The sequence below is a fragment of the Lineus longissimus genome, chromosome 4 (genome assembly GCF_910592395.1).
Source record: "Lineus longissimus chromosome 4, tnLinLong1.2, whole genome shotgun sequence".
NCBI classification, from domain to species: Eukaryota; Metazoa; Nemertea; class Pilidiophora; order Heteronemertea; family Lineidae; genus Lineus; species Lineus longissimus.
Genome location: NC_088311.1, coordinates 14,372,142 through 14,387,531, shown reverse-complemented (window position 1 = coordinate 14,387,531; position 15,390 = coordinate 14,372,142). Strand labels below are relative to the sequence as shown.

The following is a 15,390-nucleotide window of genomic DNA, read 5'->3' as shown; positions in this document are numbered from 1 at the left end:
GTTTGAATGCGTCTGCTACCGTGAGTCTGGACCAAGTACAGACCTTGTTGAATGGACAAGCCTTGGTGACTACCGAGACGGGGCAAACGATCACTTTAAGCTTTCAAAGTGTTGAATGGGATGAGAATAAAAAGGAGAAGCCTGATGTTAGAGATCGATCAGCGGAAAAGCAGCTTGGTGAAGAGAACCGGCAGTATGAAAGCTTGAGTGAATCAAAAGAGCAAAGACCTAGTGAGGGGCAAGATAGGCCAGATGAATTAGACAGGGAGACGCCAGCGACGCAGAGTGGATCAGTAGAAGGGATGTTTAGCTATGCAGCGCAACCTAGTGAGGCAAGAAAAGAGACTCCGTTAACCAGCGTTCTTAATTATCTGACGAGCACAACGTCATCGGCCATAGCGGGAGGCTCACTGACATACTGTCTTCTCCCACTAAACCAAGCGCGGCTGAATCGTAAAATGACTAAGTCCAAATGAATAGGCCGATTTTACTGGTGGCAGGCGAACATTAGAAAGAACAGCCACAGCTGATAATTGACTCCCTTTTCGTGGGCAATGCCAATGCCTTCCACGTAAGTGGATAAAAGACATGAACATTGACATGGGGTAGTCCTGTACTGAATGAATGAATACAATACGACTAGCGTCCTCGTTGTATGCCTATAGTGTTGGTTGACCATAAATTTCTAATCTAGTGTCTATGATAAAGCCAGCTTCATGGGTCTGCAGAATGTCCCAATAAAGAAGTCTTGCTGTCAACAAATGAATTAAAGAACATATTTACTTATCGATTTACCAATCAATTTTATTATCCAAACGGGATTTACACGTCATAATTAATAACATCATCATCCTCTTCTCCTTCCGAAAACTCAATCCCCTCAACAAACTGCTAAAGCTCATCATTTACCATCTCTACCCCCTCCCCCAACTTCGTCATCGTCCTCAGGAACTAGGTCACTGGCTCTCCAACCCTTCATAATCGTCTCTTGTGTGACCCTTTCCCAGCCGAGGCTGATCATCCTGACCACATCCCGCCTGGTGATCCGCTCACAATGTCCTTGATCATCGGTGTGGCCGATTTTCCACACTTTCCAAATGGTGACACTTGAAGCTCCTGTTTACGGTTAAGTCCAAGGGCTGCAACAGCGAAGTACATCGTCCTGGTATAAAAGTGTGTGTCCCATTCTCTGCGGTGATTGCGTCACGAAATTGCTGATTTCGATGCGCCGGAGACCTGTCTAAAAGTAACAGGAACGTGGCCCCTGCTACAAATGGCACAATCAGGGCCTGCAACCACTCGATTAGCGATTGGTGTCGTGCCCAACCCTGTGGACTACCAGTTACCTGGAAAAGCAAACAACAAGTATGAACATTTACATTACTTTTCTGAACAGTCAGACACGCACAATGTTTTGGTTGCATCCATGACAAACCTACAACAATCTTAGTCAAAGAAGTTCTGATTTTCCTAAAAAATACTACCATTAACTGTCAACATTCTGGGATCCAGTCCCTTCCATTGTTGATCTTGGCACCAAATCAAACAACACGAACGTTTCATTCATGTTCATGATGACATCAAAATCAGCGTCTCTGATGAGGTCTGCAATATATCCCCGGTAGTCGGCAACTAAAGCCTGGGCGTTGTCAGGTAACGCCCTTGGATCGTTGGTCTTCCTTCGATAGCTGATTTGTTTCCTGAAATGGAATTTGCATATTGTTAAAATTCACCGAATACAATCCATACGTTAAGGCCGATCCATGCAACAGCGGAATAAAGCTCACCTTTCCATAAAGTTGCTAAGCCAATTTGCAGATGCATGGAAAAGGTATAGCAGGGGTCTCTGTTCTTGTCTTTCGGCCTTCGTTTCGTTCGGAAGCTCTGCCCACCATTGCCGAAATTCTCTTCCAGTTTGCCCTTTAATATCCTCACCGGAAACAGGGAAACCAAGTCTTCGGCGCTCAAGGAACCAGGTGTTCAAATTGTTTTCCATTTCGGGCCACTGTGCTGAAATAAAAAAGCTAACACCTTTAACATCTTTGGAAATATTGATTGGTGATGACCACTGGTATGAACGAAATGTTAGTCCTAAGAATAAAGGTCCCTGGAACAATAATACTGATTGTTAAAGGCATGGTCAGGGTCAGTCGCTTTGATGTATCATGCGACTTATTCTTCCGTCCATGACACAGAAGCGGACTTATTCCAGTCAGTATAGGCCAACAAAGAAGGAAATTCATTTAGCGAGGAATAGAATGCTTGAAGAAAAACTACCTTGTTAATCAGTTCGGTGTTGCCGTTGTCTCCTCCGTCTTCTATGGTCTTGAGTTGATTTATCTCTGAGGGCAAACAAGTCATCCTGTGTGCTTATCGAACGTCTAAATGTCTGCGGTGCTATGCGGTGGTGTCTAGCACAGGATGTCGCAGTTTCAGCATGACGTAATCCTATAGCATGCTCCAATTGGCATGTCTCGATAAGGTCAATCTTCAGATTGAGGCTGTAGCTTTTCTGGTGCCTACGTGCACCCGGTGTGACAGCGGATATAGTCCCCCTGGAGTCATAGTCCGGTAGCATTGTATTTGACCAATTAAGCAGCATGATCTATTGTACCACTAACCCTAACCAAAACATTTAGCAATGCGGGCTATTGTTACAAGGACTATCAGCCCTAGGACTACTATCCCTTGCACACCGGTACAGCTTGGTTAGCATCATCTACATCATCATCATCAGTAGTGGTATCAGGGTCAGGGCTGTCAACATCATCTCCATACTCCATTCCATACGTTAAGATCATCATGGTGCCTGCTAGGCCTACCCACAAACTCCATCGGATTGCGTGCATCTTACCAGAAGAACGTGGTCAAAGCAAGATGGCAGAAAACAATTGGGACATTTGACACGAAAGTTCCCTTTATTGGATTTTCCCCTCAAGAAAACGATTCCATAATCGATTAGATAAAATAAATTCATTTAAAAGACTGGATCGGTCAACCATTTATATGGACTTGTAATAGACTTACGTAACTTCAATAATCATCACCCTGACTACAGGGATTACTGGCCCTGGCCGCGACAAGGCGTTATTGAATTGACAACATTTACAAGGTTGCCTTCCTATATCTATTGATCACTATAATTGGCTGTCATATTGAATGTTTGCAGCCCACCCGTAAAATACTACAGACTGCCATGTTTCTGGACTTAGTCATTTTCGAGCCATTTTCCTGGCGCTCGGTTAAGTGGGAGAATACAGTATGTCCCTCCGTTTAGTGTATGGAATCCAATCTCTACCATAGCTTCGACGTATTTCTCACACAGCACGCCAAGAATGGGTAATCCTCAGAGGAAAGATTATGAGAAACAGAGAGCAGATGAACTACGGAAAAGAGAAGCAGAGTTACGAGAGAAATTGGAATGGGAATGTCGGCAGAATAAAATAGAGTATCAGAGAAAAGAGCGGGAAGAAAGAGAGAGATCTGAAGCAGAGCTTCAGCACCGAGACAAAGAGTACCATAGGGCACTGCAGGTAGAGATCAAGAAAAGTGAGGACGAGTTCAGAAAGAGGCTTGCGGAACAGGAAAAAAAAATGCTGGAAATGTTTAAAGTCCAGTCAGAAGAGAGAGAAACCCGCACCGCCAGACGATCCCGTCCTGGTCCCAAATTGCCAGCCTTCAGAGGGAAGGAATCGTGGGAAGTTTGGTTCAACAGGTTCAGGAACATCGCTGATCGCATGAACTGGTCGGAAAAACAGAAACTAGATGAACTCCTTCCCAGACTTCAGGGTGAAGCAGGAACGTTTGTATATGAGCAACTGCCGGAAGAAACCTGGAATAACTACGCTAAATTGGTAGGAGAGTTAGGAAACCGGTTTAGAAAGGTGGAATCAGTAAAGACCTTTCAGACACAGTTTAATAACAGATGCCAGAAGCCAGGAGAAACCCTAGAAAAGTTCTCAGCAGATTTGAAGCGCCTGTATGACAAGGCCTACCCTAAGTGAGACTACCAGACCAGAAAAGAAGATATTTTGCAGAGATTCTTCCGAGGGGTGTATGACACAAAAGCAGGTGAACAGGTTGAGTTTGTGCGCAGCCGAGCGACATCGACAATGCTGTTAACCAGATGGTGAACTTGATCGAAACGAGGCGGCAAAACCAGGCGGAAGACTCGGAAGGGAGAAAAAGCAAAAGAACTGCCAGGAGAGCTAGGGAAGAATCGCCAGAAGTGGAGTCTGAGACTGAGGAGGCAGAATTACAGGAACCAGTTAGATTTGCTGGTCAGCAGAGGAGCCAAAAGTCACACAAGAATAAACCTTTCCAGAGTAAGAAAGAAGGTAGCAAGCCGAATGAAAAGTATCAAAACAAGCCGACGTCTAATGACAAAGACGCCATGAAAGAACTGCAAGAACAGTTTAAGACTATTAAAGATACAGTGGAAGCCCTTAAAGCGGCTGGAGAGAAGTCCGGAAAATCTAAAGGACCCAAGAGTAATAACCAGAGTAGGGGCAATGGTGGAAATCAAGCCCCGGACCAGAGGCCGCAGGGTAGAGCTAGAGTAAACCGTGAAACCAGTACCTGTTTTAAGTGTGGAGCTCTTGGGCACTTTGCCAAGAATTGCGACTCCTTCCATGCCATGCTGGCAAGTTACCAGATGCCAGGGGGAGCGGTGACCGGCGCCCCACCAGTAATCTCAGAAAGCGTACAAGCACCACGGATGCCCAATAGGCCGACATTCCAAGCCCCTAGACCTGGAGGATGGAGTGGTAATAGCGCTCAGGCAGCGACTGGGGCGAGTGCCAACAAGTCGTTAAACCATTAGGGGTCGGCCCAGATGGCCTACGAGCGACCCCGAGCAACGAAACTATAGAAGAGGACCCCTACTATGATTTTTTGGTAGAAATGAAAGACACCTTGGAGGCCACAAGACGCGAGATACCGAGATACAATGGTATTTATATAGAGGGAAAAGTTCAAGGTGAAGAAATTAATCTGACTGTCGATACTGGAGCAAGTCGATCTCTGTTATCGCACTCAGTATACATGAAGATACCAGAAGAGAAGAGACCTGCCTTGAATAAGCCCAGAACTGGAGAGCAGTGCTGAAGGACGACGAATGAAGTGCCACGGTAGTGCTAAGTTTGAAATTTCCTTGGGACCCGTGAAGATGGAAAGAGATCTTTGGGTGACGGAGATTATGGGTCAGCTACTGTTGGGAGCAGACATCCTTGTGAGCCATGAGGATGGACCAGCTGATATACTGTTAAGCGAGGGAGGGATGATCCTCAGCGGGGTAGAAATACCTTTAGAGCAAGTCGGACTTAAAACTTGTGAAAATCCATCAAGAAGAGTCACGGCTGCCAAAGATTATGTCATCCCCGGGGGCTGCGAAAGAGTTATGGACGCCTATATTGCGAGGGAGTTCAACGACCCGCTTACAGCAAAAGACGCTTGCATGCTAGTGGAGAATTCGTCGAAATTAACACGGACTGATGGTCGCAACATGTCTTGTAGACAGTCAAAAGAATGCGACAGTTAAACTTCGTATCATTAACCCGTCCAATGCTGACCAAGTAGTAAAGAAAGACGAAGTACTTGGATTTGCAGAATACTCAGAGAAACCAACCAAAGTTTTATGTGAGAAAGAAAATCCGGAGCTAGATGATAACTTTGATGAAATCAGGCCAATAACACTGAAGAAACCAGAGAGGGGAGACTTAGCAAGATCGGTTGGGAGTCAGCGAGGTTGGAGAAAAACTCGCCGAGGAAAGAGGAGGGTTCCCGATCATGTTCTTGGAGTCTACAAGGATACAGTCAAGAATCTGACGAGTTATGTATAGAAAGAAGCCGTTGCTGACCTCCTATGCCATTACCAAGATGTGTTTGCTAGGGACGATGATGATGTTTGGGAAATCACCCTAGCAGAACACACCATAGACACTGGGAATGCGAGACCTATAAAACAGCAGCCGCGAAGGACGGCATTAGCCTTTAAGGATGAGGAAAAGGAAGTCATTGACAAGATACTGAGGCAAGGAATAGCACGACTGGTGGGGCGTGGCGCCATATTATACTTATTTTGGGACTGTATGACAAAGAAACGAAATGTACGCCCTCGACGACTCAAATTAAATGACTATAAAACTCACCGATTACTCTCTTCCTCTTGAATCCTTTTACTCATACTCTAGCCATCCCTGTGAGGACTGGCTGGACCCGCTATCTGTCCGTTTACAGCTACGAGTCTCTTGGTTTCAGATATATACATAAATCACATCAACCGGTCAGGTTGTTCCAATGAATAAACTCCCACATCAGAATGTTGATTATTGCGGAAGTGGCACATAGACAACGCCGACGTACAAAACTAAATCACAAAACCACGCGCATTTAAAGTTGCATTGCGGTTATTCAAACATATAACACGAACAAGCCCTTCGGCGATAATGGCTCACTGTGAGAAATGATTGCTATAATGTTGTCAATGTGTACAGGGACTGGACCAATTGGTTCACTTACTGAATCCAAGATGGCGGACCACCAGACTAAAATGCGAGTACTAATTGAAGAGCTTAGAAGTAATAATTCCGTACCTCGGCCATTCCGAAATCCATACTGACTATCACTTCAATCAAAATCGCGAGGTGTCACAAGCAACTCAGCTAACTTCGCAAAAGTAGATCCAAGAGTTATCGGCCGATAGCTGTTCGGTGAGTTCGGGTTTAACGTTGGCTTTTTCAGTAGCGGGATAATAATCCCAGTTCTGAAACACGTCGGGACAATATGCCTCGATAGGATTGCGGTATATAGTGCCGCTAGGTGATTAACCAGAAGAGCGGAACAGCCGAACGCTAGCTGTTCCGCGGTTATGCCGTCCTTTCCTGGGGCGCATCCCTTCCGCAGGCCAAGGATCGTCTTATGAAGTTTTTGACGCGACAAACACACTGGCAGAACAGAGTTTTCATGTTCAGCGTAGTATTCCTTTACTCGGGTTTCTATGTCAGTTTGCTGACTCGTCATGTCACTTTCATCGTCTGTCATTATGTTTCTGAAATGATCCTTGAAATCGTTAGCTGTTAGCAGGGACGGAACCTTTTGTGATTTCCGACTTTGCCTGATCGAATTCCAGAATACACGACTGCGATTAAGTTTGTATTGTTCCGCAAGCTTCACAACTCGCTTATTTATATTTTGCCGAATGAGAAGACGGGACGTTCGACGAAATTCCCTTTTCATGGTTTTGTAACAATCAAACACTGGACCGCTACGAGGGCGGCCGTTATCGACCCACATCTTCCACCAGAAAGATTTTCGCTTCTTTAGTTGAGTCATTTCGGGACACCAATATTTCCTCGGCGGTTTTTCGACCCGTTCACAGTTAGATTATTTTAGGGCACCATGCATGGAATCAATGATAGTGTCAAAGTGAAGATCAATTCGAGACTAAATAGAGTCACGATTTTCCCCGGGGTCCACAGAGAATATTGGCACGCGCTCCAATTTTTCCGTTAGGACCTCAGCGTACACACCTTTGTTTTTACTCCAGTCCTGCTTCGGAAAGGGAACATGTAGGGTTCCAAAATTTTCTGTGGTTGTCACTGCAGCAGTTTGCAGTTTGAATACCATTGAAATTGGAAGATGGTCACTGACGTTATGACACTCTTCTGGTATGATCTTGCACTTTGAAACAGAAGTAATGTCATGATTGAATGTCAGGATATGGTCTATCCACGTATAGTTCTTTGATTTATGGACAAAATACGTGTATTGTATTTGTTGTTTAAATTTAAAATCCGCGACACTAAGTTCATTCGCCACTATAAAATCGTATAGAAGGATACTATTGGCGTTATGACATTTCTGCCTCACCCAGTTGCTATCAATCCTTGCCTTCCTGGGAAGTTGGGTGTTAAAATCGCCACACAGTTTTCTGGGACACTGAGGTCCATACTCATCAACTAAACTCTGCAGCGCATCAAGAGTTTCCATATATAAGGAAAGCTGTTCAGAGTCACCAGACTTAAAGTACGGTAGGTAAACGTTGATCACAACCTGAATCAGTGCTCCAGATGTATTGTGAAGTCCGACGGCAAGAATCCTGTCAGAAGGAGAGAGGATCTCACTGCTGCTGAAGTGAGGGTTTGATTTCACAACCACAGAGAGACCCCCAAAGGGCCTGCCACTATAGTTCGCATCGGTTTCCGTCATGCTGGATTTAGAGTAAACGGCGAGATTACCAGTGCTACTTATCATACGAGACACACCGTCGAGCTCATTTTGTCCGAGCCATGTTTCGCTGAGACAAGTTATATCATGGGCTTTAATAAGCTCAGTTACATAATCATAATTCGGTTGTAAGCCTTTACAATTAAGAGACACGAGCGATGCGATTATATTTAGCGAATCACTAGTATTCGGGTCCGTATCGATATCCTGAGAAGCACCTATCGTATTCGGAATCATACTGGGCGAATTCTCTGACGCACGAACGGTTATCCTCGGATCCGTAATTCCGGTATCCTTGTCTATCCTCGTATCTGTGGTTTTGGTATTCCTGGGAATCGTAACGGATTTCTTCGGTTCTGTGGGCTCTGGATTCATCTGCGTCGTATCCACGATAGGGTTGACGTTTACGAAACCACGAGTTTCCACGACTGTTGCGGGGTTTCCGAAATCGATGCGTTTGCTCCCGGTCGACAAGTTTCCTGCTGGTGTATCGCTGCGTTTTCGGACGAAAAGGCATCTTCTGCTGATTGCCTTTTGCACGAAAGGGCCTAACAGTTACACCGCTGGGATATATGTCGTTATCACAGGCATTTTCGTAGTCAGACAGCACAACATCAGCTTTGAAGGACTGCGAGTTGTCGTTGTTACCAAGCTTCTTAACCCCAACCGCCGAAATGTTATGCTGTGCAAGATGATGTACAATATCATCCCCACAGTTTGCTTTGGAGACACCTCCGATGTAAACTGCCTTAGTTTCGGGGCGCGAAGGGGCTGCTTGAATGGTAGATACTGGGGGGACATCACCATCATTCTGCTTGGAGACCGAGCTTGCCGAAGGGAGTATTTTAGAGTCCGTTTCTCTCTCACAGGCTCTCCTACGAGCTCTTTTCTCCTTACGTTTTAGTTTGTTCTGTTGCCATTTTGAGAGGGCAAACCCACTTGAGTCCTCCCACTCTACATCACTTTGCTCAGACCCCTCTGAGTTCGAGCTTATCGAGGAATCCGCTGAGTCAAAGGCGGGGGCACCCTTAAAAGCGGTGTGCGAGTTTTCATCCACACTGCCGTTTCCACTCAAGTGGGACACAATACTGAACAGTTCTGCCACCTGCTTTTTGAGCCGATTGATTTCAATGCCTTGGTCCTTCGCCTGTTTGAGAAGGATTGCGTAATCGTCATTCTTGGACGCAGACGACTACGTGGCCTGAGTGTTATTGAGGTCAATAGTTAGATCATCCTTGGACTTAAATATCTTATCCAGCCCGGCCGCGACTTTGTTATTCAAGCGGCGCGCCTCAGAACACCTTTTGCAAAGCCACAAGTCACATTCGGTCCATTGAATTTCCTTGTCCGATTCGGGAATATGTGGACACGGTCCGGTTGGCAAACCAGCACACTTAGGCATGGTATTAGCATATGAAAGTAACCTCGGTTTTCGTCGAATATGTCCTTATGTACACTTTACACTACATACACACGAATGCACTGCGAATATGTTTAGCACCAATTCACTGTAAAGTTTCTCAAAGTCTCCTTCAGTCCTCGATACCGTATCTATCCTTACTCCTCGTTAGTTTATTACCACACTGTCACGTTCCGATTCGTTAAACTTGCACTAAAATTTAATTTTGCCCTTTGAAATTGCATAAAAAGTTGATTTTGAACGGAGTAGAATGACCGATATGTTTTACTTATACAGTGCAGACGGTCGTGCATCCTGCAGACGGTCGTGCATCCCAAGTATAATCAGGCTAAGGCACATTTTAAACCCTATATTTGGAGAAAAATGCAAAAATATGAAAAAAATCTTCACATTCCCTGGAAACACGCAAGTGATGATTTCTAGATATCGCTGAATCATTAAGAGGCACAGATTATATGTGTTGAAAGCATTTGCTTCTTTAAGGGTATAAATACTGCAAAATGTGCATAAACCAAGAAGGGTTGTTACAACTAGTTACACTACGGACTTAGTGATAAAGCCTCGTCCCATCGCCCTTACCGGCCACTACGACAAATCAATACTCTTGCTGATGATTCGTCATTATTGGTCGTCGCAAAAACAACGATTTGACACAGATATCAACTAGGTCAACCAATCACGCGGTAGTCTTGCGGACACACCTCCACGACACACTTTATGTGACTTAGCATGGTGTCCCTGATGCGGCCACTAAAGACATGATGACGTAGATTGCCACAACAAACTTGTGGTGTGAAGCTGTGTACTCCTCCTACTATAATATTACGTCTGGAGGCAAAGTCGTAAGGTGTACAGTTAGCCGGCGACGTTTGGTGTGCAGGTTTCTAATGTCTTCGGCATTCCGCGGGCGATGTGGAATTAGTCCGCCGAGGTTATGGAAGAAAAAAACCAAAATGGCGGGAGTGTCGGAGAACGAGAAGCGTACTGCAATTTTTTCCGCATCAATTTTGAAGTATGTGGATAATGAGGCGTTGGGGAGTTCGTTCAAGAGCCATATAACTTTTGCATACCAGGGTTATGGAACTGCCGGCTTGTTAGAAAAATGTCGGCGGATTAGATGGTCTTCGTTTTCGGACATTTTTTTGTTGGTTGGCACGAAAGATTGTTGTAGTCGTTCCAGTGCAAGCGGACATGGTGGAGCCAGTGCTAGTGGGCCAGGTTACTCTACCAGTGAAATATGCAGGCGTATTGATGTAAGTTTTATCTGTTATAGTGGTGACTTCTCGCTACGTTAATTGCAAAATACATGTACATGATAAGAATGAGTTTACATAAGCACTCTAATCTTTGTTTAAAAATAGTGAAATACATTGAAAAGACTTCACCACGTACACGAAGGAGTGCAGGGAGTTTTCATATCCATCGCTGTTGGGAAGAGAAGGCAAATAAGCCTGGCCAAAGCCTGGGGCCAAATTGGTTGCCTTGGATGAGCCGTCATCAGTGAATTCACCTTTTTCATTACAGATTGTTAAATTATTCACAGACATACTTGTGGGTAGGCCTAATCCAGAAGGAACATACCGCCAGCCTTTCCTCCGGGTTTTTCCTACAGCCTTCTACTTCTAGGCCTAGTTCTAGCACAGATAATTAACATATTTTTCAATATATTGCAATAAAACTTGCAAAATATGTTTTGAATAACCTTTTTTTATTGATATATGTCAAGAAAATATAATTTTGATAACTTTGAAACCTGGTGGACGCTGGTGGACGCTGTTTAGGATGTCCGGCCTATACGTATACGTTGACTTCAGAATTCACCGGCCATCCGCATCAGGCTGCAAGTGCAACTCTGTCAGTCAGTGTCACCCAAACCAGGTCATACCAATGCTGCCAGCGATTCACAGACAACTAATTGACACTTCGATGAGTATTTCCATCACCTCGACATCTGAAAACTTACTGATTTTGTACGGAAAGCAAGCAGTGAACGATGTAAACATTAATGGATGACGGTAATTACGGTGATTACCTCGTTCCGAATGCTCACCATAAGCTTAGTTGCATACAGTCATACACCTGCAATACTTCATCGATCCCAGGTTGATTATCGGCTAATGTAGCATATCATTATCACACCCCCGGATCAAACCTTACTTATCAAACCTGAAACTATCGAACTGGCACGATATTCGTTCTTTTCTTTAAATATTTGTCGATGGAATCAAATGGAATCAAATGGAATAAATTGTTTGTGGCCGATTTGCACTACTCACACGCTTCCAAAAAATCAACATTTTGCGAATGTACTCGATTTGTTGGAACATAGTAAGCTCGTCCCCTTGTACGAATGTACGTACATATGACCATAATAAATCAATATGAATAACACCCTGGAAAATTACATGGAAAAACGAAAAAAACAGATATATACGATGGTTTGTTGTCCAAAATCACTTCACGAGACACACCTATGATGCCAAACACAGCCAATGATGCCGATTGCGCCCGAATCGGTCAGCCCTTATGGACAAACGAGGTTGTAGCAAAATGAGGTTAAAAAACACATGCAACTTTAATGGTCACTATAGACAGTGAGCCAATGATTATCACGGCATAAACACGACGAAACGATAACTCATATATACACGTACTAAAAGTCGCTAAGGAATACAGCGAAAACGCGACGAGCTAGCTCGCAAAAATAAACATACACGCTGACAGTCTCCGAAACGATCAAGGTCGTACAACGCACGAGGTACGCAAGCAAGCAAACCGCGAAATCGCAAACTTATATATACGGCACAAACTAGAATCTTGATGACGATATCCAAGCGAATGTTTTATAGACAACCTCTAAATTCAGGTTCTACGTCTTCTACACGATATAATCTCCCAACAGAATAACTTTGATTCCCGAATCGAACGATATAAAGTTGCTAATTTTGCACTAATCTACGAACGAAGAGCAAACTATCCTAATACTAAAAAACCGCCATTGTCTTTTTTTATCATTGTCTTTCTTCCCATTGTTCTCGACCCATCCAGGCACTCCCCGGTCTCAATGACAAGTCAGCCGTTCGGTGGGCCTGCGCAAGCCGACGCCTGAACAACGACCATCGACAAGCCCATGGGCCAGCCCAATTGTACTTGTTCGAAAGAAAGATGGAACGGTAAGGCCATGTGTGGATTACCGGCGAGTGAATGCACCATGTATGGACACTTTGCACCATGTATGGACACTTTGAGTACACCAAGATGCCTTTTGGACTGAAGAACTCCGCAGCAACCTTCTCCAGATTGATGCATATGGCCTTGGCGGGACTGCAGTGGACAATTTGTCTGATCTAACTGGACGATGTGATCGTGCACTCCACCGACTTTTGGGAACATTTGGACCGTCTAGCTGAGGTGTTTGAGAGGTTGTGGAAAGCCGGATTGAAGCTTAAGCCAAGAAAATGCTTACTATTGAAGGACAGCGTTGCCTTTCTTGGTCATATAGTAGGCGTAGAAGGAATACTACCTAATCCGGACAACGTGGCAAAGTTAGTACACTCGCCTATCCCAAAGTCGAAGACTGAAGTGAGAGGATACCTGGGCCTAGGGAGCTACTACCGTCGACACGTACCTGGTTTCTCAGAGTTGGTGAGGCCACTGACAGAACTAACCAAGAACGAAAACGAGTTCATTTGGACCCAAGAATGCACTGAAGCATTCGAAAAGCTTAAGAGGATCCTAACTAGCCCAAAGATCATGGCATATCCAAACGCTACAGATAAATTCATCTTGGACACTGACGCAAGTGCCTACTGCATGGGAGCAGTACTGAGCCAAGTACAGAACGGAGAGGAGAAAGTCATCGCTTATGGAAGCAAAACCCTATCCAAAGCAGAGAGAAACTACTGCGTCACCCAGAGGGAATTGTTGGCTGTGAAGCACTTCATCGAGTATTACAAAACGTACCTGCTGGGAAGACATTTCATTTGCCGGAGCGATCATCAGGCGCTCAAGTACCTGTTCAGCCTCAAGGAACCAAAAGATTGAGTGTCACGATGGCTGGAGATACTGTCTGAGTATGACTTCACCCTGGAGTACAGACAAGGCATAAAACATGGCGATGCCGATGCCATGTCGCGCTGTGCAAACCCAAGGGACTGCCAATGCGAAGGAAGTGCTGAGACAAGTCATTACCCTGTGGCCCCTGCAAGAAGTGTGAAAAGATATCAGTGACCATGCTGAGTTCTTGGTATGGCCAAACCACTGACCAGGCAGAAGGAGTACCAAGTGAGAGCAAGGATACAGCCAGAATGGTGACTAGGTCCAAGACCAGGCTTATAGAATCTGCACCTGAACTGGAGCGAGCAGTGGAAGAACAATGTAGCTGGGAATGGCCGTATAATAAGCAGCAGCTCATCAGTAGCCAAGAAAGTGACCCAGACCTCGAAGTGGTACGAGGCTGGCTGAAGAGGGAAAAACGCCCCTACGGTCCAGAAGTCTGCGCACAGACTCCAGAGGCACGGCATTATTGATACTATTGGGGTAATCTGGCAATGAGAGATGGTATGCTGTACAGGAGGTTCAGGCAGCGAGATGGAACAAGCGACTACCTTCAGTTTGTTGTCCCAAAAGTGATGAGGGAAACAGTTCTTCAACAAGCACATGATAGTTTACTGTCGGGACATCTGGGACAGAAGAAAACCAGAGAAAAGATTCTCCAAAGTTTCTACTGGTTTAGCATAAGAGAGGATGTAAATATGTCGATCGCCAGGTGTGACACTTGCGCCGCCATCAAGATGCCACCAAGGACCCCAAGAGCGCCGTTAGGGAAGATGCCTGCAGGAACCCCACTGGATCGATTGGCGACAGATGTGTTGGGACCTCTCCCTGGGACCAAGGCTGGTAATAAATACATATCATCAATAACAGACAGCTTCACAAAATGGGTCGAGATATTCCCCGTGCCAGACCAAACAGCAGTCACGTGCGCTGAGAAAATCTTGAATGAAGTGATAGCGAGATTCGGATGCCCCTATGATCTACACAGCGACCAGGGAGCCAACTATGACAGTCACGTGTTCGCTCAGCTATGTCAACTCCTAGAAATCAGGAAAACCAGGACCTCTCCCGGTAATCATAAATTAAATTAAATTAAATTACCATATTTTATAGTGCCCTATACAGGTAAAACGAGCTCTAAGGCACTTTACATTGGTAAAACACTAGTGTAAAACATAAGAAATTTAAAACAATGGTAATAAAGGAAAAATACAAAAAAAAGCTAGAGCACTTTACATTAGTAAAACATTGGTGTAAAACATAAGAGATTTAAAACAATGGTAATGAAGAGAAATATAAAAAATAAGACTTTACCCATTTAAAAAATATTTGGAAAATAAATGAGTTTTGATGGCCCGCTTAAAGTCACTGACTGCCTCCACGGTTCGTATTTGCTCAGGGAGACCATTGAACAGTACGGGACCAGCAACAGCAAAAGATCGGTCACCCAGCTTTTTAGTCTTAGAGGGCACAGAGAGGGTTAGACTCGACGCTGATCGAAGTGATCTCGATGGCACATGGACACTGACTAGTTCTGAGAGGTAGGAAGGGCCATTAGATTTCAAAGCATTATACATATGGAGTAACAGCCTGTAATCTATGCGAGCCTCAATAGGTAGCCAGTGTAGGTTGAACAGGACAGGTGTGATGTGGTCATAACGTTTTGACCCTGTGATCACCCTGGCCGC

At 44.8% G+C, this 15,390-nt stretch overlaps 1 protein-coding gene across 1 annotated transcript; it reads right to left on the bottom strand.

Annotated features, from left to right (window-relative positions):
• Positions 1–6,627: 6,627 nt before the first annotated feature.
• Positions 6,628–7,041, bottom strand: LOC135486751 (uncharacterized). Its single transcript, XM_064769848.1, has one exon. It carries the CDS (start codon positions 7,039–7,041, stop codon positions 6,628–6,630), a length of 414 nt encoding a protein of 137 aa, XP_064625918.1.
• Positions 7,042–15,390: the final 8,349 nt, after the last annotated feature.